At 39.5% G+C, this 27699-nt stretch overlaps 2 protein-coding genes across 4 annotated transcripts; one reads left to right on the forward strand and one right to left on the reverse strand.

Annotated features, from left to right (window-relative positions):
• Positions 1-3824: 3824 nt before the first annotated feature.
• mrps23 (mitochondrial ribosomal protein S23) lies at positions 3825-6771 on the reverse strand. Of its 2 annotated transcripts, none has more exons than XM_025055003.1 (5): positions 6634-6771; positions 4965-5144; positions 4649-4726; positions 4442-4568; positions 3825-4289 (listed from the first exon to the last, which is right to left on the reverse strand). In XM_025055003.1, the coding sequence occupies exons 2-5, from the start codon at positions 5129-5131 to the stop codon at positions 4128-4130; spliced, it is 534 nt and encodes a 177-aa protein (XP_024910771.1). In that variant the 5' UTR covers positions 5132-5144; positions 6634-6771; the 3' UTR covers positions 3825-4127. The 2 variants fall into 2 exon arrangements, with proteins under 2 accessions (XP_024910771.1, XP_008306818.1); XM_008308596.3 differs by lacking the exon at positions 6634-6771 and adding an exon at positions 6040-6176.
• On the forward strand, positions 6648-27065 carry ngef (neuronal guanine nucleotide exchange factor). Of its 2 annotated transcripts, XM_008308594.3 has the most exons (16): positions 6648-6784; positions 9150-9340; positions 15153-15255; positions 18174-18479; positions 18796-18860; positions 20120-20370; positions 21477-21637; positions 21737-21889; positions 23902-24031; positions 24135-24209; positions 24358-24447; positions 24589-24752; positions 24838-24996; positions 25110-25189; positions 25381-25485; positions 26006-27065. In XM_008308594.3, exons 2-16 carry the CDS (start codon positions 9301-9303, stop codon positions 26284-26286), a joined length of 2163 nt encoding a protein of 720 aa, XP_008306816.1. In that variant the 5' UTR covers positions 6648-6784; positions 9150-9300; the 3' UTR covers positions 26287-27065. The 2 variants fall into 2 exon arrangements, with proteins under 2 accessions (XP_008306816.1, XP_008306815.1); XM_008308593.3 differs by lacking the exon at positions 6648-6784 and having other exon boundaries at positions 8794-9340.
• The last annotated feature ends 634 nt before the right edge of the window (positions 27066-27699 follow it).

The following is a 27699-nucleotide window of genomic DNA, read 5'->3' on the forward strand; positions in this document are numbered from 1 at the left end:
ATGATAAAATGACTGGTTTTCCCGACACGTCCTTGAGGTGGAGACTGGTTCAGCTCCTCGTGAGTCAGTCCAGAGATTTCACAGCTATATGAACTAATGAGAACTACTTGTTTAAGGGCTTTAATTTAGGCCTGAACACACAGATAGCCTGAGTAGACCCATTCAGGAAACAGTTAGGTCTAAGCGGGCTCAGTGATTAAGCCTTCTGGGTCTTATTTCACTGGGAAGAACCAATTAAATACGCTTGAAAAATTACTGCAGGTCCACACGGGTCTCTGGAGTCCTAATTTGGTGCTATCTTGTACAGTGTGAAGTCTTGGCCTATGGTAGTAGATGTGTATGAAGGTGAAAACGTAACCAGGACTACGAGCGGCCTGTGGGTCTCGACCCAGTCTTTGGGTTTTCCTGTGAGTATCGTTTAATGAATAACATTTACTCAAAGTGGGGACTTCCAGAATATATATTTTCCAAGGCTGCAATATGCAAAAAATAGCAGGAGGAGGAGACTGGAGCTCAACAGGAGGAGCTGGGTTTGTTTTTGTTGGAATTTCAGCGATTATATCAGGAGGCTCTTTACAAGTTTAGGGCTGTATTTTAGGAAGTGATGTTGAAAACCTAGTGGAATTTATAGCAGTTGTAACTTGGCACTGTTTTATGTTTTGCATTTTAGTAACAGTTGACTCTCTTGTATGGCATCTGTGCTAAAATCTGCTGAATGGCAGTGATCATCAACCGGAGGTCCGCGGGCCAAATCTAGCCCGCTGAACCAACTAATCTGGGCCACGAGTAGATTCCAAAATAAATCAAATCGAATAATAATGTTGGACAAAAATGTGATTATTATTTCATTTTATTTGAATGTTTGCCCCCCAAGGTGTCTGTCCAGAAAGATTCCGGCTCGATGAAAAATATAGTTGGTGACCCCTGCTGTACAGCTTGAGTACTAACATATAAAACAATTTTTAAATAAAAATAAATGTCAGACGATATTGAAATAAAATCTCGAGTATGTAATATTTTTCACGTTTATTGTCAAATATATATTTTTTATGTTCTACTCCGAGATATTACTGAAACTGTTTTCAACCACGTGACATGAGAAAAAGGTAGACAAACTAAGAAGTGTATTTTTAATAGTGTGATAAAAACAAGCCCGAGCCGTCGCCGCCGCTAATATTCCTGTAAAAGAAGGATGAGATGTGAAGAGAGTGATGGCAAAGGAAATTAAAGAGAGGACAGTAAGACAGAAGAGCGATAGATCCACATGAGGTAACATTATTTATTCAAAGCTATAATTAATAAAGGTCATTTCATCATTACCCACCTCCTGTGATGGCTTCAATATTTAATGCCACTCCAGGGATAAAAATAGGAAAAATGTAATGCATTTTCTATCACGGCTCAGAGAGAGAGTCTGTGATACAGCTGGAGAAACTAGAATCTTCTGGAAACTTTACAATTCCTGTTCATGAAGCAATAATGTTTGACAACTTGTGCAGAATAAGGACTGAAGAAGACGAGTACCGAGACAGAGTACTGTGTGTTAAAGACGGTGAATGGAGAAAAGTACTTCCTTACTCTGTCATTTAATTTTAAATATTTAAATTGAACATTAGTGAAGACTAATTTTAGGGACTTCTCTCCTGTCAGGTTCAGAGAAGATGAATGTGCTGTGAATATGGAACCCAAAAAGTATTAGTACCAGGAACTGCCTGAGACCGTTTTCATGCACAGTTCTTCTTTTTTTTCACTGAGAAGATTCCTGGAGCTGGATTAAGTTGTGGACAGTGTTCTTTGGGTTAAATGTCTCTCCATTTCTCCTCATCAAGCCAAATAAAATAGTTATTTTCTCCTACTGTTTTTGATTTTTTTTTTTATCCTGGTTGCTCCACTTGCTGCTTCCTGTCTACTGTTTTCCTCCATGTTGATGACCTCACCCTCCCCACCTGTGTCCCGTTAACTCCGTCTTTTTGTTTGTTTCTCTCACCTGAGATTGAACCCATGTTGTTCTGACTTTGCTTTAAATCCACGTGTTTTTCGACCCAGGTCTGGTCCTTCCTGGCCAAGTAAGACTGCTGTTTTTAAAAACCTTTTCCTTCTGTGAATTTGTTGTTGTTACTTTGGTTCATTGAATTGTTTTTCAACCATCATCTGATTATTGTCCTGCATTTGGGTCCACCGGCCTGAATTATACTAATCTTCAATGTAGGGATATGTAAGGATGGTTTTGTTGGTTAATCATCAACAGTCTAGTACACCAGATACAATCCAGTGTACTGGTACTATTCTATGTCAGTGATATTATTATAGATAATATATAGATATTATAGAGTGATATTATTATAGATAATATATAGATAGATTAAACAAAAATATAAACCTTTCTAAAAAAATTTTTTTTTTTTGAACATGTAGAAAAACCGTGCTTAAAAAAACTTTCTCTGTATTGGGTAAATGTTTTTCTAATTCTGTTTAGTCGAGTGGTTTCTCACTTTGTGTTATGAAGTGTGATTTCACTGTAATATTTATTATATTTCAAGCGTTTAGAGCTGCCCTAATGATAGAAGGTAAAAGTGTTTGTAGCCGCTCATTAGCTGTGGGTGAGTCGGGGTCAGAGGCAGCAGGTGGAGGATAATTACATTTGTGACAGTGTTGCAATTGAATTAACCCAAGCAAAAACAATAAAACGTCTTTGCTACGCTCCAGTGAGCAGAAACACACCAATCATAATCAGCAGCTGGCACACAAACAACACCCTGTAGAGAGTGTTGGTGCAATTCTCAAAGCCAGTGACCAGCTACTTACTGTTCTCCTACTGTTTAGAAGTTCATTTTCTATGTATTTTGACTAATTTGTTCCACTTTTTTTTTATCTTCTGGATCACAGACCGACCATAACAACTTACAGCGTGTTTAGTAAAAGGTAAAAACACAGTTTATATAAGCGTTGCTTACAGCAGATCTGTGAACTATAAGAACAAAAGCAGCGGTTCTTATACGGCGCGCCGACTGCCTCTCACACAATACAGCTGTCCGTTAAAGTGAATGGCATGCTGTGCTTTATTATAAGCAGGAAAATGAAGAACAATTATTGCAGCGTGAGGCAGCCTACAGAATGAGATATCATTGTGACAGCAATTCTTTAAACGCCTTTTGTCCTCTGACACGTAGACATTTAAAGACTCAAACTTTTTTTTTCTTAAGTTCCAAAGTCTATTTCTTCCAGTCGTACTATTAATGCTTCATTATATACACACTTTGACTTCATGCAAGTCATTTCGACTTCTCATAATTTCGAGCCGTTTTATTTATATAGATGTGTGTGTGTATGAACTGTATATATGTCTGTATGTATATATGTATATATATTTATATATGTATGTGTGTATATATGTACACATTAAGTCTTTGTGCGTCTGTTGTATTATTTTCATGATTGATTTCTTGCTGCCTACAAATAGGTTTTTTTTTTACGTTTTGTTTTACGTATTTCATGATATTGTATTGTAGGCGTCTGTTGTATTATTTTCATGATTGAATTCTTGCTGTCTTCAAATAGGTTTTTTAACGTTGATGTAGAAGCTAATATATTTCTTGAAATATATTTCATGATATTGTATTGTAATTAAAGGACCGTAAATATAGAGCTACACTGAATAAGCTGCACTTCCATAGTGTTGCTTTATACATATATGATACATTAAGATACTTATTGTGAGGAGCATTGAAGGGATAAGAAGTTATAAACTGCAAAAGGCAACTACTCCCTTATTAGAAAGTGTATGGCTCGACTTGTCTGTATATAACATGCATATATCTGTGACATTGTAATGCAACATAGTTTATTTAATAATAATATATTATGCAACCAAACATTTTACAAAGATGTTTTTCCACATTGTAACCAGTTACATTTTTAAAAGTCTAAGATCAATGTTCATGTGTTGAGGAGTCAGGATTTTAGTTTAGTAACGTCTTTGTTTCGTGAGTCTCCTTCAGAATCCATCTTGGAAACACACGGCGTCCAAACAGTCCTCCTGACACTGGAGCAGATCTGAGATGACCATGTCTGGACAGGTGACCACAGCTGACGCTGCGTGTGTGTGTGTGTGTGTGTGTGTCTGCAGCTCATTCAGTCGTTTTTGAGGTGTTGAGGTCCACAGATGGAGATGTGTCTGTCTGGGTATCACCGTGCTGTGTTTCTGCACTGTCTGCACTGGCTGACTGCTGCTCTGTCCACACGTCTTCGATGTTCAGTTTCTCCACAGCGTCTGCGGACACTGCTGACACCTGCAGGATTAAAAAAGTACTGTAACGAAGCGTCAGCTTTCTTGGTCAGTTAAAGTCTATGTCTTGCATGTTTATAAAGATTTGTTATCTCACTGATATTTCTTTAAATGAACCCGTCACAGTCAGTGTTTAATTCGGTGTAAATCACTCACAGTTGGTTGAGCTCCTCTCCTCCTAAGAAGGATGCCCTGTTTCAGTAAAGCTTTGGCCGTTTCATTGAACAGAGCGGTTTCATCCAGTTCACTCTGGCTCTGGAGCTCTGTGTACTTGTCGACAAACCTGGACCACAACAAATAAAACCATACGTTATTCTGCTGTCAAAAGAAAATGTATGTTGGTATTTAAACTATTGAACTTACTTCTGAGATAAAGACACATGGGAGGACTTGATGAGCTCAAACACCCGAGGACTTGGACCATACTTTTCATAAAATTTCCTGAAAGGTCAACAACTGTGGGTGAGCCCAGTAAAAAACACAATGTAAACTGTCTACATTTAAATTTAATTGTTGCTGCAAATGCTGTCAAATTATCACGTGGTCAGCAGACAGTCATAGAGGTATTAATAGTCAGAAAAATACATTTAAATGAAAATAATAAAAAAAAAACATCCCTGGTAAAAGTATGTGTAAATATGTTTATCTGCTATACATGGAACTATACATATTGACTTACGCTCTGACTTTATCCTCCTTGTAAAAGATCTCAGGAACTAGATCCGGTCTTTTTACTATTACTCTGGTGTATGGCTTCACATATAGCGGGTCTCTCTTTGGTGGAAATGCCTTGTACACGTCATACCAGATGGGTTTCTCATTTGACTGCATCACTCCTGAGCGCATCAGATCCCTGACCCTGAAGTCATCACAAAATATATGGTTACAGGTGTTTTTAAAAATTCATACCAGGTGTACAGTAATTCATAAACAGGTAATAAGTGAAATTATTTTATTTGTCCTACAAAAAAGTCAGAAATGTCTACAATAATCAAAATATTGCAAATGCTGTAACAGCAGGATGTTTAAATCACGTGTGTATAATTGTTGTCATTCAAACACGTCAAGGTAACTCGTGTGTATAATTGTTGTCATTCAAACAGGTAACGTTACACTAAATATACAGTATATTTATAGATAGCATAGCTGTCAGATTTTGAAAATCTATGGCTACAATCATAAAAACATCAAAACAAATGTTTGAAGTATTTTTAAGTCACCGCAAATATTGACTTTTTAAAAATCCTCCACATACAGTATTTACTCTTAGACACGAACGGTCCATTGTAACTCCGCTACTTCCGGTTCACTTCCTGTGTTTTACACGTGAAAATTCTGTAATGCATTCTTGAAATGTATTTTCTGTGGACTGGTAATTATTTTTTATTTAATTTTAAACAAAAAGGTTTGTGGTTTATGAGTGCTAATATTACAAAATTCTAAATGTCATCGCTATTCCCGTGCACCGGCGACTCTGCTCGAGCTAACAGTGGAAATGCTAACATCAGAGCTACTTTCATACTGATTCACACACAGACTGGAACTTGTCGGAACTACAGCTGCTCACACGTGCAGCTCTGTGTCATTTAGTGCTACATTTAACGCGTTTTACTCGCGACCTTCAGAGGAGCACGCTTTAACCCAATTTCCTTGAGAGCAACATTACTTTTCTACGACTCTGGGATGAGCTATTTTAGCTGCGTGGCTAAGGAGAGCCTTCGGACCTTCGCTTAGTTAAAATGCTGCGTTCTTACCGAGTAAATACGGTTCCAAATTTCTCTAATCGACTACCGGCCATTCTGTTATTTTATCCTGACAACCAGAGGTCAACAGTATCACACATGGATGTACAATAACAAGCACACCGGACCACGTCTTCCTCTGTTGAGCCTAGTAGCAGACGAGAGGTAACGAAGAATTGTTGCTGCCCCCTGTTGAAATCTTTGATTTATTTATTTTTTTCACGCTGAAATAGTGATTCATTTGTTTGTTAAATGTATCACAAAAAGAATAGCTGCATCATAAATAGAGGTGAGTCTTATTTGAGAACAACTGACCTCAGATAATTTTATTAAAAATTTTGAATTTTTTTTTTCTAATTTTAAAACTGAGATTTTAAGGTTTAAGGTTTTTATTCTTATCACACTCTTCCACAATTTTTTCTTATTTAGGTGATCTAACAGAACCAAGATTGGCTGTGTCGCTGTCTTTGTGTCTCCACGCATATTTACCAACCAAATACCTTCAAACCAGACATTGGACTGCATTGATCCAGTGACCCGGGCTTCTGCTCATTCTTGTTATCTTCTCATTTCCCTTTGTTTTTTAGCCTTTGCTGATGCACTTACCACAACACCGTTATTCCTTGGTGGATTATCCTTTCATCCTCCTCTCACAAAGAGATCTGGGAGACACGGGAGTGAAGTTGAAAAACGTTTGAACTGTTTCATCCTGGCTGCTGCAACAGCAACCTCACCTCAGACGAACTGCTTCCCACTGGTGAGTCACTTTCAGCTTCAAAACACGAATCACGTCTCCCTTTTTTCAGAGCAGTGCTTCAAAACACGAATCACGTCTCCCTTAAAACTAAAACTAACTAAAACTAAAATTATATTTGCTAATTTAATCTTAATTGATACATTATATTAAAAGACAAATATTCTATTCTGAATAAAACATTAATTTGTTTGATTAACAGTCCAACAGACAAAATGTAATTCTGCATTTCTAGTTATACTCAGGAGTGCCACTAGGGGGCACTGCAGGACTAGGTTTGTTATATAGGACTGAAACATAGTGGCTTTTAACAGTTGTAAAAAGCAATTAAAATATGAACAAATACTGAATTCGTTGTCAAAATATAACAATGGAAAAATTAACCAAGGAAACGTATAACTGTGAACAGAATGTGATGACTTAACAACAACAAACAAACAACTTTTTATTAAAAGAAAGGTCCCATAGGTTTAATGTTCTGCGGTGCAACAGAAAGTAGTGTAAACAACAATAAAGTCAGACCTGAGGCCAGCTGCTTTGTTGTGAGTTAATGACACTGAAGTCTCATGACCTGGAGGGAGAAACTGACTCAGAGTCTGGGGTTGCCTGTTTTCAGGCTGTTGTGTAAACGTGGTGATTCCTTTCCGGCTCACAAGGACTTCTTCAGGGTGCGTTGGGTTCCTGCACACGTTGTTATTGCTCCCTTACCGAGTGAGAAAGTCACCTGTCCGGATTCTGTCACTGGTGGCCGATCCCTGAGGATATGTGGCCTCAGGGTGAGGATGTTTAATAGTTCATGCCATAAAGTCGTGCCATGCCTCCTGACAACAGCAGTGCTGTGGGCCTCAGGTGCTTGTAAAGACTGATATCTCTATTTGATGGTCCACAGTTTCCCCAGTGCTGCAGAACTGTTTGTTTACTGGGAATGTCTAGTCAAACTGATTATTCTGGTTCCATAAACAGTTTAGTTTCATTAGATGTCACTTTAACAAGGTCCATTATCCTGTAGCTCAGAGGGGGATTTAAGGTGGAATGAGTTGGAGATTAGAAGTTGAAGAGGCCGGGTTGAGATGGTTTAAATGACACTGACTGAAGCAGGCGGTCGGTGCCTGTTACTGTCATTCTTTATATACTTGTCTGATATACAGTATATATATATATATATAAACAGTGTTGGAATAACTTGTACGACATTTGTATAACTGTAATGTGTTTAACATCGCAGCAACGGGGCATTCAGGTACCGTGGGAATTTGAAGATTAAGCCACTGAAACAGTGTTTGGTCTTGATGTTGTGGCCTGTGTTAATGAAGGTGCTATAATGCTTTAGGGGAAACTCCAATGATGTCATGGAAAAAATAACAACGTATATATTGATTATTGCCATTCAGCTAAAAAAAAAGATATACGTTTCACACAGTTACGTTGGCGTTGGACTTTATCCTCAGTGTTCAGTGAGAACTTTTGTGTAACTTTGGAATTCAGGCCTCCTGAGTGCTCCTGTGGCAAAGAAGAGAAAGTGCACTTTAAACTCTCTTGGTCAGCTGACCCGGGGTGATAAACCCCTGTAAGAGCCCCCCCGTTCTCACTGTATCTGAAACACACTGCCTGCAGTTCATTTAACACATATGCATATGAAGAGAACATCCACTTCCTTAAAATATTACACAATTTAATTCTTGTGAAATTGTGACCGATTTAAATGGAACTGCAAAAAAAAAAAAACAACCCACATTTTAAATTTAGACGCAAAACAGCGATAAGTTATTCTGAGGAGGGATTCGTGAGAAAAAAAAACAGATAAAACTGAACAGACCATATTAGTCATCAAGTCACTATTCAGGTTGAACAGCAGTGTTTGAGAGCAGAGGGACAGGCAGGCTGGTGAGGCAAGGCTGCTTTCAGGAATGTCAGCACGCAACAGGTGGGTGTAGAGAGACAGAGAGAGAGAGAGAGAGAGAGAGAGGGAGTGAGTGAGTGAGCCAAACAGAGGAGGGACTTAAGAGCCAGAGAGTCATAAATACAATAATTACAGCTTTGGCAGAAATAAGTGACAGAGGCCGCCTGCGTTTCCAACAACACTGCTGTAACTGACAGGAGGCTCAGACGTCCTGGGAATCACTTTTGCTTCTCCGGTCTTCTCGTTGGTCCTCCTGCTGTACTGGGATTTATTTCTTTCTGTCAAAGCAGATTATTATTCTAGTCTTTTTAAGCATGGATTTGTTCCTGGATTCTGGCTAAATGCGAAAGTCTGCTTCATCAAGTCGAGCGTGATTTTCCTAAAACTCAGTCAAACTCTAGGGAGAAATTGAAACCAAAGCAAAAAAAAAAAGACATTTCTTACCATGTCTGTAATTGCCCTGTTTAGGGGCAAGTTTGGCCAAAAGGCACAGGACAACCCGGAGAAGCCTTCGGCTCTGGCGATTCAAACAAGTCACGAGGAGGACGATGACGAGGACGACGGCAAAGGTGGATTTAGCAGAGAACCCATCAAGAGGAACTCACGCTTTTACCGTTCCATGAGGAAAAAAAGGCATGCGTCCTCCGACCGGACTGGAAGTGAGTGCACGTTTGTTACTGTTAGTGAGTGGTTGTCACTGTTTCTGACAGCTGACCTGATTTGTCTCAAACATCAGCCAGAGTCTGGTGTGTGAACCACGGCTTTGGCACCAGAGTCGTGTTCCCCTCTCTCTGTTATTATTGTTTAATTCCCAGGTGATGCACTTGTCACTGAATGACTTCAGTGATACTTCTACGCCTGAGTTGGCTTCTCAGTGAACACAACCTGAGGAACTGGTTCTGTTTGAACAGAACAATAGTACCAGAGAGTTTCACAGGTCAAACTGCTGCCTGATGAGTAAAAAAGAGCAAATGCCTGAAACCACACACACACACACCTGTTGTCATCCTGCTGAGCTGAGTGAAAGTTTGTTTTTCTTTTCTTTCTTTCTTTTTATTATTTCCTGACCCGTTTTAGAACCATAAATACAACAGTTCTCCAGAGTGTTTACGTAAATCGATCTGTCACAGGCCGCCACCAATACAATGGTCGTCGTATTTATTTTCCGACCTCGCACATTAGTCACTGAACCCTTTCTACGGAGCCACACCAAATGCCACAATCAAGCGTCTGATGTTAGACCTTGCCCCCATCTCAGATACAGTACAGCAGCGAGGGAGGGGGTGGGGGGGTTCAAATGGAAAGATTTAATATGTAACTGCCAGGATGGCTGACAGCAGCAGTGTGAAAAAGACATGTTTCAATGGAGCGGTTTCCTTTGTGGTTCAGGGCCCACATTTGGTCGGATTGGATGTCAAGTGGGCGGGATCGGTCCCTTCATAACACAATTACATCTAAATAACAACAGGTTCATGTTTTTCACCTTTGTTTTTATACAAATACGTAGAAAATCATTAGAAAAATATTCATATTTAATGAAATGTAATTTGACAAAACGTCACGAACAAGAAGTGTTTGTGCATTTTTTTTTCTCTTTCAAAATTCAACAAACGGGCCAGATTGAACCCCTCAGTGGGCCTGTTTTGGCCTGCGGGCCGCAAGTTTAAGGCATCAAGTTTTACATAAAATAAGAAAAAAGCAAATAAAATAAAAAAAATAATGTGAATATTTACTTCAAATTATCACTTTTTTTTAATAATTTCTCATTTTAATCCATTTACAACTAAAATATCACATTCGATGACTTTTGATGCGTAACGATAATAACAATAATAAATAGAAAATACAATTATTTCCTGGCAAATGCAACTCATTAGAACAATTTTCCCTCATGCACAAAAACACTTTAAGAATGCAAAAATATCCAGTTGTTAAATTATAGAACACCGCGTTCAAACGATGCGTCAAATTGCGTTCGTTTACTCCTAATCCGTTTAATCGTCACTGCCTTCAAACCTGTTGAACAGTGTCTTCGGTGGCGACTGTATGGTGTAGCACACACATTAATTCACATATCACACATACATTTGATTGTTTTGATAACTATAATGATGCCAACGTTGTTCATTAATCGCTGCAGCTGCAGCTGCAGCGTGATTTGGTGTTAGAAGTTCCTGAAATACAAGATGTTTAACAGAGAAGAAAAAAAACGAAAACATTTAACTCACAAAATGTTTTTTTTTTATTGCTGTCCCCATCAGACACAATGGGAAAGAATTGTTATGACAGACAATGGTGTTTCCTTTTGAATGTCAATATGACAAGCAGCTGCAGTTGTGCAATATCTGAAACGAAAGAAAAAAAAAAAATTTCCAGACAGACAGTGGTTTCAAATGCCAGGCAGTTGTTGTTTGACGTCTGTCAAAGTCACAAATAGTTGTCCTCTGAGGAGACATTAGAAAATACTACATGTCAGTGAGTGTCAGTGAAGTTCAGGCCAGATCTAATCTCTCACAAATCTGTAACTGATATCATCGTGACCAGGATCACTCCACCTGCGCTGGTGTGTGGATTAAATGTTTAATTTAAATACCGTATGAAAGAACTTGGCCGGTTCCCAAAATGTGTCAGTCTGAACTGAAACTAATAACTAATAACAGGTCACAATCAATAAGGAGAGAAATAATAATCTGTGGAGGGCTTGGTCTGAGCAAACAAAGAAAAGTCGTGACTCACCACTTTACGCTGAAACTACACGTTTAAAAAGTAGGTCGTCAATTAAATGATATTTCTGACTTGAGGCCTGTCGTCATGCAGAGTCAGAGACATTCAGTGAGATGTTGGTTCATCAAGTAAACAGTCAGTAAACCAGTACGATCACAACATAATCACCTGGAAATAACACTGAGCACATGTTTTGTCATGTTATATCATTTGTGTTTGTGCTTTTTTTTTTTTACTTTCAAAATGTATCAAGTGGACTTGATTGAACCTCTGAGTGGGCTGGTTTTTGCCCGCGGGCCGTATGTTTGACACCTATGATCTACATACATCAAAACAAATATTTTTTGCTGGAAATCGAGCAATTTATTTTTTAATTTTGTTTTTTTAGTATCCGTCATGTTTTTTTTTTAGGTCAGAGGAAATGAGGAAATGATTCTACTTTTAGTTTTATCTTTGATAGTAAGTAGTGATTATAATTAAGGTGTGTGCGGTTTCGCAACATTAGTGTCGAGACGTGACACGGTTGAGCAAAAACCACTGGTGTAAATAAAAAACAAATTAGAGGCATAAATGTTTTTTTTTTTTTTATGTAAATCTAAATTAGTTTACAACACGTTTGGCTGACTAGAACTATAGCTCAAACTGACCTGTATATTGGTTTTACAACCTGACCTAGTCATAACTTATTGTAAAACATTAATTGTCTTCATACTTCCCACACACATATCGTAAACATCAGCATGGAGAATAAAAACAATAAACCTAAACTTATTCCTGTCAATTCAGGATTAATCTATGTCGATAATAGTTTGCTTTAGTTTAAGACAGAGAGATACCTCAGTATAGTCAGATTCTAAACACTTCTTACATGTTGCGAGGCTACAGAGACTGTTGCTTCTATAGTTCGTTCTATTGTAAAAATTTTGATTATCTCAGTTTCTCTCAAATGACCGCGGCTGAGGTTGTGTCACATGTGGACCACGAGCCACTGTTTGAATTAGCCGGCTCTAGTATATGCTATTTGTCAATTAAAAAGAAACAAGATTAGCGTACATAAATAACTGCTAAATTTGCATCCTTATTGCTATTTGTCAATTAAAAAGAAACAAGTTTAGTGTACATAAATAACTGCTAATCTTTAGTTACATTACTTATCCTTATACAGTAGCTAAACTAAATTTGCCGAATCGAGTCTGCGATTAGAAAAATCTTTTTGATGAAATCATCGAGTCATTCTGAAGTTCCAACAAGTCGTGACCAGGATTCATTTGTCAAGTGCAATCTCAGGATTCTTGGACTTCAACTTTCTTTTTATGACTTTCTAAAAACCCCTTTATGCCTTATCGTACCTTATAGATAAGACGATAGGAGTCGTTTCTGTGTTATCGCTCTGACTTTAACAGCCTTCAGGGACAGGGATAAAAAAAAAGTTTTAATCAAAGGTGTTTGACGTCTTTCAACTTTCACTGAAGAACTAGAGCAAGCAACACTAGACCTGAGAGGAGAAAACAGAACAACAAAGGCAACAGAGAGATTAGGAACAATCACAGACTGTGTTCACAGAGTGAAACTATTTAAAAATGATTACAGTTGATGAAACGGACGCTGCTTCAGCACATACGGAACAGTGTCGCTGTGGCCTTGCCTCACCTTTGAACGTGACAAACAACTTAGTTCCTACTCACTGTTTGTGTATTACAGTGCCTTTGAATTGAAGACATGACCGGGCGGTGTCTAAAACTGGTGCCAAATATTTCCTTCATAATCCTAGTCTATTTATTTACAAAATCAGAATCAGAAATGAATTTTGATCCTCGGAGGGAAATTGTCAACAGTACAAGACACTGGCGTCAAAAACGGTTATATCATTATTTTGTCCCATTGTCGAAAAAAGTCAGACTGTAAAAACCATACACAAATTGACACGACCAAATTGAACTTAAGTATTTGCGGTAAGAATTTGAGCGGATTTATTTTGTAAGATTTTTTGCCGCATCCTTTTGGATAGTGCATTTATAAAATTCGGATTTATTTTTGTAAGATTTTTTGCAGCATCCGTTTGGATGGTGCATTTATAAAATGATTGCCCAGTAGGGGTGTGTATTGGCAAGAATCTGGCAATACGATGCGTATCGCGATACAGGATCAACAATACGATGTATTATGATATACTGCAATACTATAGGCACGACGATATATTGAGGGGTTTTTTTAAGCAATTTATTGGAGTAAAACTGTCATAGCATAGCATAATAAACACAATGCTGTTCCATCTTAAATTCGAGTTACTAAAATTGGATCAGAGGGATCAACATTTGGAATCACTAGGGAAGAAATGAAAGCAAAATAAAATGAACCAACACCAGGAATATTTGACGGGTAATTGGAATATTGCTACGATATTGTAAAACGAAAAATCGTGATTATCGCATATTGATTAATTTCATAATGACTAAATTACAGCACCGTTGAAAACCAGTTCATTTTTTAATGACTTTTTTTTTACTACTGTCTTTTTCTAAAGAAGTCCAAAAATAAGCCAATCAGGAAACTGATGAGTGTTTTCACGGTTCCGTTGTGTTATACATGTCACACCACCATTTAGCAGGAACCACAGCACACACATTGTTTCTCTACTACGGTTGTGATGTCGTGTCGGCTGCTGACACGTCTGCGTCACTCATTTAACCGTGTGGGACGCTGATGACGCAGACAGGGAATTCACTCCACGACGACTCATGGAACACAGTGATTGACAGCTTCATTAATACAGTGTTGTTCAGATGTGTGTCATTAAGACACAGAGACAAATATCCATTACTCTGGGCTCGCTGTTGACAGGTCAGTGGTTACGACCATGAGTCAGCAGATAAATGATCAGTTCCATAGTATAGCGGTTAGCACGCCTTCCTCAGAAGCAGAGTCCTGGGTTCGATTCCATAGGAACCACATGCTTGCCGCCTGCTACGGGCAGTTAACAGTAGGGTAATGGATCAATGAAGATCAAATATATTTATTTATATTCCCTTTTTGAGTGGGTAATGTAAACATAAGGACTAGTGATGCACGGTGTAACGAAAGTAAAACTCCACCGAGTGCAGGACTCTTTATCTGCCAGTGCGACTAATTCACATATAACAGTATAATATTTTACAGCCCAAATAAACATTTGATGTCAAGCGTTAAATTTGTCTTATCAATTGGGGGGAAGTTTTCTTTCCACGCAAAGGATGTGGGAACAACTAGGCAGCGTGTTGTTGGGAAATCCTCTAAATCAGCGGTCCCTGACCTTTGTTTGGACCAAGGACCGGTGGTTGGAGACCCCTGCTCTAAATCACTTCACTCCTAATATCACTCTTTTTTATCAGAACTGATTGGTCGATTATTGTCAGGTTAAGATTGTTTTTTGTTATCGTTGACCAAGTGCAACTTGAAATTCTGAAGTTGCTTACTTACGTAACTTTAGAATTTGGTTTTATTTTCGACTATGGGTTTCACACATTAGCTGTGCCGTCTGAAATCTTACAGAATATTTGTTTTCTGAAAGAAAGACTAGCCACGTGGCAAAACACGTGATTTGTGAGTGAAGGAAGACAAAGAGATTTTTGGGGATTTCACATTGTTTAGTTGGCAACCAAGCAATAAGCAGTCGGCGGTAAACCAGTCATGCTGTGTTGCAAAACAAAATATGAACATGCAAATTCTCACCCTCTCTCTCTTTGTCTCTATCACTCTCTGTCTCTCTAGATTCTCCCAGGTGTGGCGCTGACAACAGTCCATCCAGGAGAGCAGGTGCCTCTAATTCTAACTCTCCCATACCACACAAATCACCGCTGCCCACTGCTAGACGGTAAGTCTGCATGCCAACGCTGCCCAACCCATCAAATGAACACAAACACACCCCAGGAGGAAGCAGTAACACACAGCACCTAAACAAACACCGTCTTATACTGTACTGTACTGTACTGTACGGTACTGAATGTGTCTGATAAGGACAAAGGTCTGACATCTCACGTGAAGGACAGTTGAAAACTGTACATTTAAGCTTCAAATTTGAATCAATAAACCATTCAGTTCAGTGTGACTGATCCGTTACCATGACTTTGAATTGACCACACTGGCTACGACACTTTTTGACAAAAAAAAAAGTTGAGGCGCTTACATTAATTAATTTATGCAGTCAGCAGAGTTCTTTTAAAAACACATTACATTAAGTATTCAGTGTTCAATGTCGGTTTAAGTTGGAATTCATTCACCTCAAAATTCATTCACCTTAAAAAATTAAATTAAATTAAATCTGTTTTAATTTAATTTAATTTAATTGAAGCAGTTTTGAATTAATGTAATTAATCAATTCTGAATTAATTAAATTCAAATTAAATTTAAGGTGTAATTTAATTAATTAATTAATTAAATTGTGGTCACATACTTATAATGATGATATTAATCCTCCTCTGTACGATGATAAAAGTTTCAAGGTTTCTCTGAATAAAAAACAGAAAATAATAAATAAATAAATAATAATAATAATAAGTGTCTGCTAAATGCATACATGTGAATGTAAAGCAGTTTTAATTTAATTTAATTTAATTTAATTTAATTTTTTTTAAACATATGCAGTATGTTCGTAGTACTATCTTATGATATCTCAATTCATATGCTGTAGTACTATGTTATGATATCTCAACATTAAACAGAACAGAACTTTTACTTGAGTATTAAAAAGTCAACACTGCACCACCTCCAGCCACTCCTTACTTCACACACCTTTTTCCACACGTGACTGTCTGCGACATGATTTAGAGACAAGAGTGACATCTGTGCACCGACAGACTCACTTTGACGTCCTGGCAGTAGGTGGGGCCATTAACAACGCTTCATTGACGAACTTTGGAAAATCAGTGACAAATGATAATGTTATGAGGACATGTTGACATTTGATGTCCCACAAACATCTTTTAATTTTCAGTTTTTTTTAAATTATTATTATTATTTCATATTATTGTAGTGCAGTGACTGTAACTTTTATGACTCTGATTGAGCTTCTATTGATTTTTACGACTTTACAAGTGTATAATTTGTGGTCACCAAATTAGCAAAACAAGACCAGGTTCTTATGTATTACAGTATTTCTTCCAGTACTCAGAGTAATTCCTTGAAGGAATTTACTCTCTCTCTCCCTTTGAGTCACATGTGCAACAACCCAGTGGTTAATACCAGACCCACAGGAGGGGTGGGCTGCTCTTTACTGCACCCAGAGCACAGGGCAGATTTTGGTGCTTTCCCATCGATCTATTAATTGAATATAATGAAAGAACAGTCAGGAGCCGTTATAACAGCTAATCTTCCAACTGCATGGTTGTGGGTTTGAGTCCAGGGTCCGCTAGTTTCTGTGTTTCTATCTCAGGGCCAGAAGATTTAATCCAAAGTTACCAGTTGTACTTGGCCACAGAAAAACAAAGCGGTGGTCTTCTACTGCTACGGTCTTGAACTGGTCCCAAACTGCAGATAAATGAGACCATCATCTGCATCACATCCAACGTTGCAGAATTTTTTGCTGCAGCTTAAAGGCGCCAAAAAATGGCACACAACCTTATTTATTTTACTGATCTTTATTTGTAGCCTGCCTCAGCCTGATCTGCTTCAGTGATAATGATGACATGTCATATCTGATGGTTTAGCTGTGTTGGTTTAAGGCTCGAGAAACAGCTGTTTTAAAGCTGCGATAGACTCCGAAACGTGCCGATGCAAGACTCTATAGAAATGTACTTCTGTGTGTGTGTGTGTGTTTTTTACTTTGACAGTTTTAATAGATGAGTGTTGGAGAAGCCACATGTATGGACCTGTGTACGTACAAGCATAGCAGGGTGTATCTGCATCCATTTATGGAGAACTATAGGAGTGGTTCGGTGGAGACTTGTCAGTTTACAGTCAGGTTCACAGAGCAGTGAGACAGAGCAGATGTGCACGACTGCATAAATTGAAAAAAATGTTTTTTTCTTCTTCTTGTGATAATAATAATACAAAAAGTCATCTGAATACAGTAATTAACGGTCCGCAAACGTTTGATTTTGCGGTGTCTGATATTAACTTTTTGCCGATGTTTGATATGATTCCGATATTGACTGAATACAGTAATTAACGGTCCGCAAAGTAAACGTTTGATTTAGCGTTGTCTGATATTAACTTATATTGACCAAACACATCCGATATCAACCGATACCAATATAGTGCAGCAGTTGCTGTTCCGATATCAACCAGTACCGATATAGTGCGGCAGTTGCTGGAACCATTCTGCTTACAATCCACTGATTATTAAAATAGATTAATAAAATGAGCTGCAATTCTGCCATCTAGTGGCTTTCACTTTCACAAACAGACATTTTGTCCCCCAAACTATTTTAGGGTACATATCGTTTAGCGAAACCCAGGCATTGAGTTACAAGGTTTTCATTATCAGAGAAAAAAAACAATAATGATTTTTACAGATATTACATAATTATGCTAATATCGGTCTGATATTAATAGCCCGTCGATATTATAAGACATCACGGGTTTGATGTGTTTATACAGTGAACTATGTTGTCAGTAAGTATGATGAGCTCTTATGATCAAAACAAAAAAAAAAACAATTCCCGAATTATGTTTTCAACCCTAATGTAAACAAACATGGGCAAAAGTGTGTGTTTAACACTGATGTGTGCATAAAGCTACTTTTTCTGCTATTAACTTCGACCCTCTTCCTCAACCAATGCTTCATCATTCCAGAACTGTGTTGCCAAGCAATGGTGAGGCCAGCAGCAGACATGCTCTGTACAGTAAGGATGCTGTGGATAAGAGAAGAGAAGGTGTGGGTGGAGGGAGTGCGGACGTATCGGCTGCCTCCAACAGCCAACACAGACACTTCACAGATGACAAGCTCCAGTATCGGACTCACGGCGTCCACAGCGGTGACATTAGGAAGCTCTCAGAGCAAACAGCAACGTCTTGTACTGTAGAGGAAGTCAAGAAGGCAGACATGAGCGCACAGCAGTCCAGTTCTAATGAAGGGGACCGGGATTACTTCGGTTTCAGGTAAGAAAATAACTGCATCGGGAATGAGTCGAGGAAATTCCTCAGAGGGAATATAATTGAATTTTCTTACCGACAGCAGACTAAATGGTGACTAGATACCGGGGGATATTTTTAGACCGTTGAAAAACAAGGTGCATAAATGATGGATCAGATATAGTGATCACTGAATAGGAGTGGAATGTGAGGCACAGAGACATCAACAATGTATTTTGATCAGAATGACGTTGTAACCTTAAGACGAACCATGAAGAGATGGTATACATTTATCTGCGTGGATAAAATCCAAACATGGATTTCTTGTTTTGTGTCATCACAGGTTGCTGAGCAATGGACAGACTTCTCAGACAATCAGCCACAGCCTCAACATCATCAAAAACATCGGTGAGATAAGGTGTTTCAGGGCAAAGGTAGCTCATATAATCCACCCACTTTTACCACCTCCAGAAGAGGAGCAGCTGTTGCTGCAACAACGTCCTCTGACATTTCCACTTACAGCCTTCATAAGATTTCGGGTCAAATCATTGGATTCCACACTGTCACAGCTTCATGTTTTCAAGGTCGAGCCCGCCTGCTGGAGGATCGACCTGCAGTGTTGACAGGCTGCGCGCCGTACTCCAGTGTGTAAACAGGATCATAGCTATTTGCTAGGGATTAGCGCTCATTTACTCAAGGCAGCTGTCCGCAGGAGTTCTAACACTCAAAAACAAAGGACAAAGATGAGAGGGAGAACACCCGTCCCCGAACGAGAGAGAGAGAGAGAGAGTGAGAGAGAGTGTGTCTTATGTAATCCTCAGTCCAGTTCGACGCCCACCAAAACGATCTGCAGTATAGAACTGAAGGAAATTATGCAACAGGCTCCTGTTGTTCAGTTGTTGAGTCTCCCTCCCTCGTCATATACACAGAACCAACCGTTTCTTATCAGTAACTTTTTTAACTCGGCTGAAACTCCAGGACAGTGACAAGGACGCAGTATCAGTCTGTGTGTGCATGCGCACGCGCGTGTGTGTGTGTCTCGTATGACCAGGTGCTGTACTGCATCTGTTTATAGATTTTGGGCCGTCATAGCACCACCTACTGACCCTGCTGCCTTTTTGTTAACATCTTTGTCCAATAATGTTATACAGACTAATTATATCAAAAGAGAGTATATTTTTATACTTATTTTTCTTCTGTGAATTAATTTATTTTCTAGGAACGTCTAGAAAAGATCTCTGTGTGTACCGTGGAAAATTGTTCAACTTCACCTTGAAACTATTCTTTATTTTCTGCAAATACTTTGACTCACTGTCAATGGGACAGTGACAGACAGAAAAATTAAGCACCGTTCTTCGTGTGTGTCTTTCTTCAATTCCTGTGTTCAACTAAACAGGCCCGGGTTTCACACAGAGTAGGTCAACTGTGTAAATTGATATAAGATTATTATATTTTATAAAATAAACCTTTTGTGACATTTTTGATCGGTGGTGCCCCGTTGGATTTATCAAATCAAAAAGTAAATTATTGTCCGCTGCTCAGAAAAATGTCGGGAAAACCCCATTTTAGAAGGTCACTGCTTTCACATAGCACAGCAGAAAATATATATAAAAAATTCCATCCATCTGTTTTCCATGTTCCTGACACATTTCCTTCTGACCCTTCAGCTTTCCTGTACCAGGAATACCGAGACACATCCAAGCAGCAGGAGATAGAGCAGCGGCGGCAGCAGGAGAGTCTCTCTCCCATGGTCACTGCAGGGACTTTGGCCTCGGAGCCCGACGTGGTGTCGCCCGGCTCTTTGCAGCTGCAGCTGAGGAACAACTCTCGTTCTCTGAGCTTATGGCAAAACCTGGACGTGGTGCTGGCCAGCGGGCTCCTGACCAAGTTACCGCAGAAGGAAATCATCATGCAAGAGGTCAGTTGTCTTCTTTCTGAACCAAAGACCTCTCGTAACGCCAAACGTTTGGCACGACTCTTTGGGCTGTAAGTGTGATTCTTTATGTAACGTTATAGAGCAATAACAAAGAAGCTGAGAAACAGGATGGAGACGCATTGCAGGCTGTTGGAATGTAGGTGTTCGCAGAGCTATTTTTCCTCACAGCAGCTCTGAGGATCTGAAGAGGGTGGGGGGGGGGATCAATGCAGTGTTTAGCTGCATGTTTTTTTATATTATCAACTGATTCTAGCACATCATGGCTGTGACGGAGGGTCAAAGGTAATTTAAGAATCGACAACGACGACTGTATGGATTTGTTTTTTTGGTGCGAGTGTAAAAAAAAAGATGCTCTGCCAACATGCACTGCTTTTTGACAGGAGGGAGTTCAGAGACGACAGCAGAGCTGTTTGACGTGGAGCCTTATATTTCTGCTGCGTCTGTCGCTGATGTTTTGTAGCATGTACAGGGGGCAGTGGTTAAGGAAGCGGACCTGGGTGCGGAAGGTTTCAGGTTCAAGTCCACCAAATGACAAATTCCCTTTCACTTTTTAACTACACAATAGAATAGAATAGAGTAGACTGCTAACTGATAGCTGTATGCTACAAAAAAAATCTTAATGGCAACAAGCAATCCAAGTTAGCAATAAAGATCAATCATTCATTTTGCTGGTGCTAAACATCTGTCCCGCTTTTGTGTTTCACATTTTTATTTTTAACATTGTATCATATACTCACAGTATGATATTGTTAATTTTTAGGACTGATATATATATAGTATATTCTCATTTTGTCATTTTCAGACACGTCATTTTCACTAGATTAGATCAGATTACAAGATTAATGGATTACCAAAATAACGATAGCTGCAGCTCTTTGTTTGTTTGTTTGTTTTTTCATATTTAGTCTGCTTCATTGTTGTTGCTTCACAAAAGTGTTGCAAAAACACATGAGTCACTGATGGTAAACACCTTTACTGTCAGATGTTTGTGTGTGGTTTCCTGCACACATCTCCCCCTTCTGTTTTATGAGTGTAACTGCAGACACCACTCATCATCAGACGTCCTCTGGTTTCACCTTCTCTTGCAGGCCATGTTTGAGCTGGTCACCTCAGAAGCTTCCTACTACAAGAGTCTGGAGATATTAGAGACGCACTTCCTGCGGAACCCGGTGTTGGTCAACACTCTCAGCCAATCAGACATGCACTTCCTCTTCTCGAACATCGAGGAGGTCATGAAAGCAAGTGAGAGGTGAGATGCATTTCTAGTTTGTGTTTTGGCGGGACAACGGTTGATCCAGACCTTGACCTGCGTTTACGTCATGGTTCTTTGTTGATTTTGTTTTTCCAGATTCTTGATGGATCTGGAGCACCGCATCGAGGAGTCCATCTTGATTTCCGAGGTGTGCGACATTGTTTATCACCACGCCGTGGAGCACTTCAGTGTCTTCATCAAATATGTCATCAACCAGGTGTACCAGGAGAAGAACTACAGGCGCATTCTGTGAGTAGCAATTTTTTTTTCTAGCAATTGATGTACGGTAATTAGGTCTTCTGTACATCAACAACAGTTTCAGGCGATCGGAGCGGCTAACGTCCTCTGCTGCTTTTTATCGTCTGTCTTGGTGCGGGGTCACCTTGTGACTTTAAGGTCGACCTGTGAAAATAACGTGTTTACGTAGTGAGAAGCCGGAGACCAAGAATGCAGACACAGGTTCTTTTAACGACTACATCCTGTTGTCGCTTTTCAGAGAACAGGTTTGTCTTTGATCACTGCATGTCAGGAGTACAGGGTGTATTTGACTACGTTAATGCCATGTGTCCCTTTTACTGTACATCAACTACACTCCACAGACTGGGAGTGATGCAATCCCACAATGCACCATTTGAACCAGGGATCACAAAAAAAAGTGTATTTGAAACAAACATCTTAAATCAGGAGGAGGGGGAGTAAAAAGTATTACTGTGATTAGTGGGAACGGTGACCTGGTAAGTGGGGGTCACACACGGGAGGAGGGGGCATTTTCAAGGTTGATGATGTCACAACTGATCTTTGTGCAATTTGAATATTGATTCGTTACACACATTTCTTGGCGTTTGTAATTGGTCAAGATATTTGTGGATTGAAGGGAACGACCAAAAAAGTTTGAGAACCACTGATCTAGGAAGGTACATTGAACAAAAAAAAAAGAAAGAAAAGAAAAACCTCAGTGACTAATAATTATGATATCTGATAGGAGAAAGAAGAGGTGGAGGAGGAGGTGGAGACCTGTTCTCCGTCTCCTATTCAGCCTCGTGGACTCTTAAGAGATTTTCACTGCCACTCATTCCAGAGCAGATTATTTCTGCGGTTAGTTATTGTTATGAAACAAAGGCGATTTGCTGCCTTTACTCCACATTCACACACACACACACACACACACACAGGGCCTTGACGCAGCAGCAGCAGCAGCAGCAGTTTCATTTCATAACTCTTCTCTGTGGAACACGCTGTACGTTCAACAAACAAGTTCTGTTCCAATTTGTCATGTAGACGATCGGACGGCAGGTTGAGTTCCATAATGATTTTTTTTTTCTTTTTTGCTTCCTGCAACCAGATCTTGTTCAAACAGTTAATTAATCCACACGTCAAGTGGGAATTTATGTAGGAATTGATCATAATGTCGTCGAGCCATTCTTAATATTCTGTTTCGAAACTCTAAATAACCGTGTGTGAAGCAGACACAGGTGATGTGTGACTCCAGTTTATGGCTGAATTCTTCTGCCACCTTTGGACTTTTCAACACGTATCGCAGCAGAAACCTGTGACCCCTTATAATAAAACCAGTCTGTCTATTGTACTCTGTCAGCTGCACCCACCACACGCTGTTTCTGAGTGTAGGAGAGCACACGCACACAGGCCCCCAACAGGCTGTTTTAGGTACTTTCATCAGTGATATATATATATTAAAATGACTATCGATTACTGTACGAGACAATAAGGAAATGGACGTCACTGGAGTGAAACTGAAGATTGTTTGTCATAAACATATCGTAAAAATCATTAGTGTGATATATAAATGTCCTACAAATATAGATTTACAGCGCCACCTGCTGTCGGTAGGGTCGGCATTTGGGAGAAGCTAATAAGACCAACACTGCAGTGAAAGTCCAAAGTGACAGTTGTTAAAGAATAAAGTGGGAGCTTTGGCCTGACACGGTCGAGTTAATGATGTGATAAAAGTTGACGTTAAGTTAAAAAGTTGAGCACTTTTGAAATAATAATTTTGCATATATCTGTGTATGGGTTTAAAAAAAAACTTATATTACAAAACAGAGTTCACTGGTGCGACCTTTTGCAGGAAGTTGTTTTTGTGGATAGAGGATAATTTAAGGGGTTTTTTTTTGCAGCTGAGTGTAAACAGACAACGCCACATAATCAGAACAAAGGTCATGATTTTTTGGGATAATGCCAAAACTGGATGACGTGTCGCTGACTCTGAAAAACTCTTTTTTTCTCTCCGTGCGACTGCCCAGAGAGGGAAACCAGGCCTTCCGGGACACCATGTCTGCTCTGGAGAACCATCCTAGGGTCAGGGGTCTTTCCTTCACTTCCTTCCTCATCCTTCCTTTCCAGAGGATCACGAGGCTTAAACTGCTCGTACAGGTGAGTTTACCGGTTTGGCCTAACCTTTTTTTAAACCTTCTTATTTGTTTTTATTTATTTATTTCCCTGTTGTGGAATTTTTTTTGGGACTTTCTCGTCACAGAACATCCTGAAAAAAGCTGAAGAAAACTCCAAGAGGGAAACGAACGCTATCAAAGCTCATCAGCAACTGGAGCAGGTGAGCGTCTTGTTTTTTCAACATCCATTATTTTCAGACATATGTTTCATTATGTATTTTATCTGTGAGCTGAAAAAACAGATTTCTTTGAGGTTCACTATTGTTTGTTGTTTTAATGGGCCGTCTCTTTACCTGTGTTTCCGATCAGATCGTGAAAGAATGTAACGAGGGCGTGAGGAAGATGGGTCGCACTGAAGAACTCATCAGGATCGAGAAAACGCTGGAGTTCAAATCCAAGGTCAGTACATTAATGCTTCAGTTTAGCACAGGGCTAAAATATATTGAGTTACGACTCCTGACATGGGCCACTCGGCAGCACGACATTTTGGTCTTTTATTTTATTTTTTTATTTTTATAACTTCCTTCCTCCACTTTCCAGTCAGTGCCCATCATTTCCCACTCACGCTGGTTACTAAAGAAGGGTGAAGTGCAGCTCATGGCCGGACCAAAGAGCACCAGAACCATGAGGAGTCGTAAGATGTACCAGCCAATCTACCTGTTCCTTTTTAACAATCTGCTCCTGGTGACCAAACCCAGCTCCAGGTCAGTGACGTCCTTCAACTTTTGTCGGTAGACACGGCATTTTTGACAAAAAAAAAGTGTTCATGAAGCTGTCTCTCTCTGTCAGTGGAGACAAATTCCAGGTTATTGACTGGTGCACGCGGGCCATGTTGAGGACTGAAGATCTTGATGACCAGGGCCAGCTGCTGGCCAGTGTCTTTAACCTCAAACTCCTGGAGAACCAGGAGGACCGTGAGGTCAACTACACGCTGAAAACTGCCAGTGTGTAAGTGACTGAAGTAGAAAAAGCTGCTGCGGCTTTTGAGCCTCCGGGAGTGAGATGTCGTACGAAGTATTGATGCTAAAAAAAAATGACTGAAAAAATATTTTTGTGGACAGGAGCGACAAACTGCGATGGATGTGTGCACTCACTCCCAACCGACGAACACGATTTATGTCCACCAATGCTCATCAACAAGGTGAGAAAGAATGGAAAGCACAGGTGCATGGTTCTCAAACTATGGTACCTGGAGCAGTAGTTGTTAATAGGCTCCCTCTAGTGGTTAAAAGGGAAACATTTTGTTTCCCATTGGGATTTTGTAAGCCATGTAGTTGTTACAAAGTTATAATATGGTGTGTGTGTGTGTGTGTGTGTGTGTGTGATCTGCAGATTCTCCACAGGTGCAGTGTATTCAGTCATACTCTTCTCAGGAGCCTGACGAACTCTCCATTGAGATGGCAGATGTTTTGAACCTCCTGGAGAGGACTGAAGATGGTACGTGACAGGTTTAGAGATCAAAGTGCCCGTGCGTCAAAGTCTGCGATGGAACGAGACTTTCTTAATGAATTAATGGGAGAAGACGATGTAGCCCTGAAACACTGTAGGTCGAGGACGTCGTAAACCAAGGACTGTACTTTACAGTGTACAGTACCTGTGTTTCCCAAACTTATTTTAAAAGTGGGGACCCATATTTTAAAAGTTACAAAACTTCGTGACTTAAGTCAATAGACATTAGACCCAAGTCAATAGACATTATTCATTACTCCTAGGATGATGCGAGACGACCAAAAAAAAAATCTCTTGCGAACCCACCTGCACTAAGGTATAAAAACGACAAACATGCGAGACGACCCAAAAAAAAAATCTTTTTTGTCGCGACCCAGTCTTTGGTATAAAAACGACAACCACGTGCAGTGGCTAATCTAACAGGAGCAAACCACTCCATCAGGAGAAAACCTTATAAAATTCTTCGTAAAAATAACAGTCCGTTTTACTCTTTTCTTCTACGCCGCAGGCTGGATGATGGGTGAACGACTTCATGACGGTGAGAGGGGCTGGTTCCCCTGTCGACTGGTGGAGGAGATCCACAGTAAAGAGGTGCGAGCTCAGAACCTGAGGGAGGCCTTTAGGATCCAACAAGCCCAGGAAGGAGGAGGAGGAGGAGGAGGAGGAGGAGGAGGCGGGTCACAAACCGCCACCAGGTCCGGTATGAGGCCAGGGAGACGCACCCCAAAGGTGTCCAGCTTCTCCAGTCATTGGACTGATCAGATGGGGGAGAGTAGTGACATGAAGTAGTGAATGAGAGGAAGTGAAGAACCCCCTTCGTATGCACTATCAATAATCAGGGTACATGCAACTTAATTGTGACACGATGACACTTTGTCCTTTTGATTTTCATTCAACAGTGTGTGGTTGGTGGAGAGTCACGCCACAGTTTTGTCTCAGTGATGATGGACGTGTGATCAAAGTACCTTAAACAGAAACGCTGCATGGCTCATTAAGATGTGCAGTCAGTGTGTAGTTTTCGTCGGTTCACTTACTATGAAGTAAAACTGCATGACACAAAAGCTCTGTGCGGAAATGACTTGAACAGTCTAAGTGTTCTGTAGGCTGCATGAGCTTCGACTTTTTAAAAACTTTTATTGTGTTCATGTACAAATGTGTTTTTGTGAACGATCCACACAAACAGACGTTTCAGAACAACAGCGACCTTCACAGAGAGAGAGCTTAACGCACTGCCGTACAAACGCAAATAAATTACAAACAATGAAAGAGAACCTGCAGGAGACACAATAAATATTAACTAATTTTTTTTTTAATTTTTAATCTATTTGTTTTCATTTTTTTTCTTCATTTTCCGTTAAAAGCGCAGTCCTGACATTTTAAGGTTATTCAAATACTATTGGATTTTCAAAATTACGTAATTTGATTTTAGTTTTTACTATGTGCAATAGAAAAAAAAAATAAAGCTTTGTTATTGTCATAAATTATTCAGTGTGGGCTGACCTGACCCCAACCTCTAGACAATTTAAAAAAAAAATTTAAAAAAATCTGGTCACCCGTCTTCCAACTCAGGAGAGACAAAAACACACACACCTTAATTATTACAAATAAATACCTAATTTACCAACATGAATTCTAATAACTCCAAAATGAATTTTAAAATGTCCTCACACTCAGTGGGGACCTGTAAAATGTCCCCATAAGAACAGTGTCCCCAAAACACTGGTGGTTCATGTCCCCACAAGTCAATTTACCAAGTACACACACACACACACACAGTCACTAAAGTGATTAATGCCAAATAACTGCAATATGTTGTAAATGCATTGAATGTAATATTGTAACTATTCATCGGCATGATTGTAAAAACAGTTTGTGTACAGAATGTAATCATTCAGTGTTTAGAGTAATTATTATATAATTATTCATTTTGTAAGTTGTAAATTATTGTTCATAAAAATGATGGCAGTGATCACGGGTTTCTGGGGTTTTATTTTATTATTTTCAATTATAATTATTATTTAAAACATCTTCCTGCGTGTCGGGAAAAAAAACAGCTGCAGTGCACAATTTTGCCACTGGAGGTGCTGTAGTCATTGGTTTTCATGCATTATGGCTTTGTTGGTTTTACTGTCATGTGCTTGAAGTTTAAACTTCAACTACAGGGAAGAATGCAGTGACATTGTTTCCGACAAACAGTTAGGC

The sequence above is a fragment of the Cynoglossus semilaevis genome, chromosome 4 (genome assembly GCF_000523025.1).
Source record: "Cynoglossus semilaevis isolate Cse_v1.0 chromosome 4, Cse_v1.0, whole genome shotgun sequence".
Lineage (NCBI taxonomy): Eukaryota > Metazoa > Chordata > Actinopteri > Pleuronectiformes > Cynoglossidae > Cynoglossus > Cynoglossus semilaevis.

Coding starts and splice junctions, on each gene's coding strand:
- mrps23 (XM_008308596.3), bottom strand. CDS start 6,083: ATGGCCGGTAGTCGATTAGAGAAATTTGGAACCGTATTTACTCG. Junction 5,145..6,039: donor TTTGGAACCGTATTTACTCG/GTAAGAACGCAG, acceptor TGATGACTTCAG/GGTCAGGGATCTGATGCGCT. Junction 4,290..4,441: donor GGAGAGGAGCTCAACCAACT/GTGAGTGATTTA, acceptor TTAATCCTGCAG/GTGTCAGCAGTGTCCGCAGA.
- ngef (XM_008308593.3), top strand. CDS start 9,127: ATGTCTGTAATTGCCCTGTTTAGGGGCAAGTTTGGCCAAAAGGCACAG. Junction 9,341..15,152: donor GTCCTCCGACCGGACTGGAA/GTGAGTGCACGT, acceptor CTGTCTCTCTAG/ATTCTCCCAGGTGTGGCGCT. Junction 24,210..24,357: donor CTCATCAGCAACTGGAGCAG/GTGAGCGTCTTG, acceptor GTTTCCGATCAG/ATCGTGAAAGAATGTAACGA.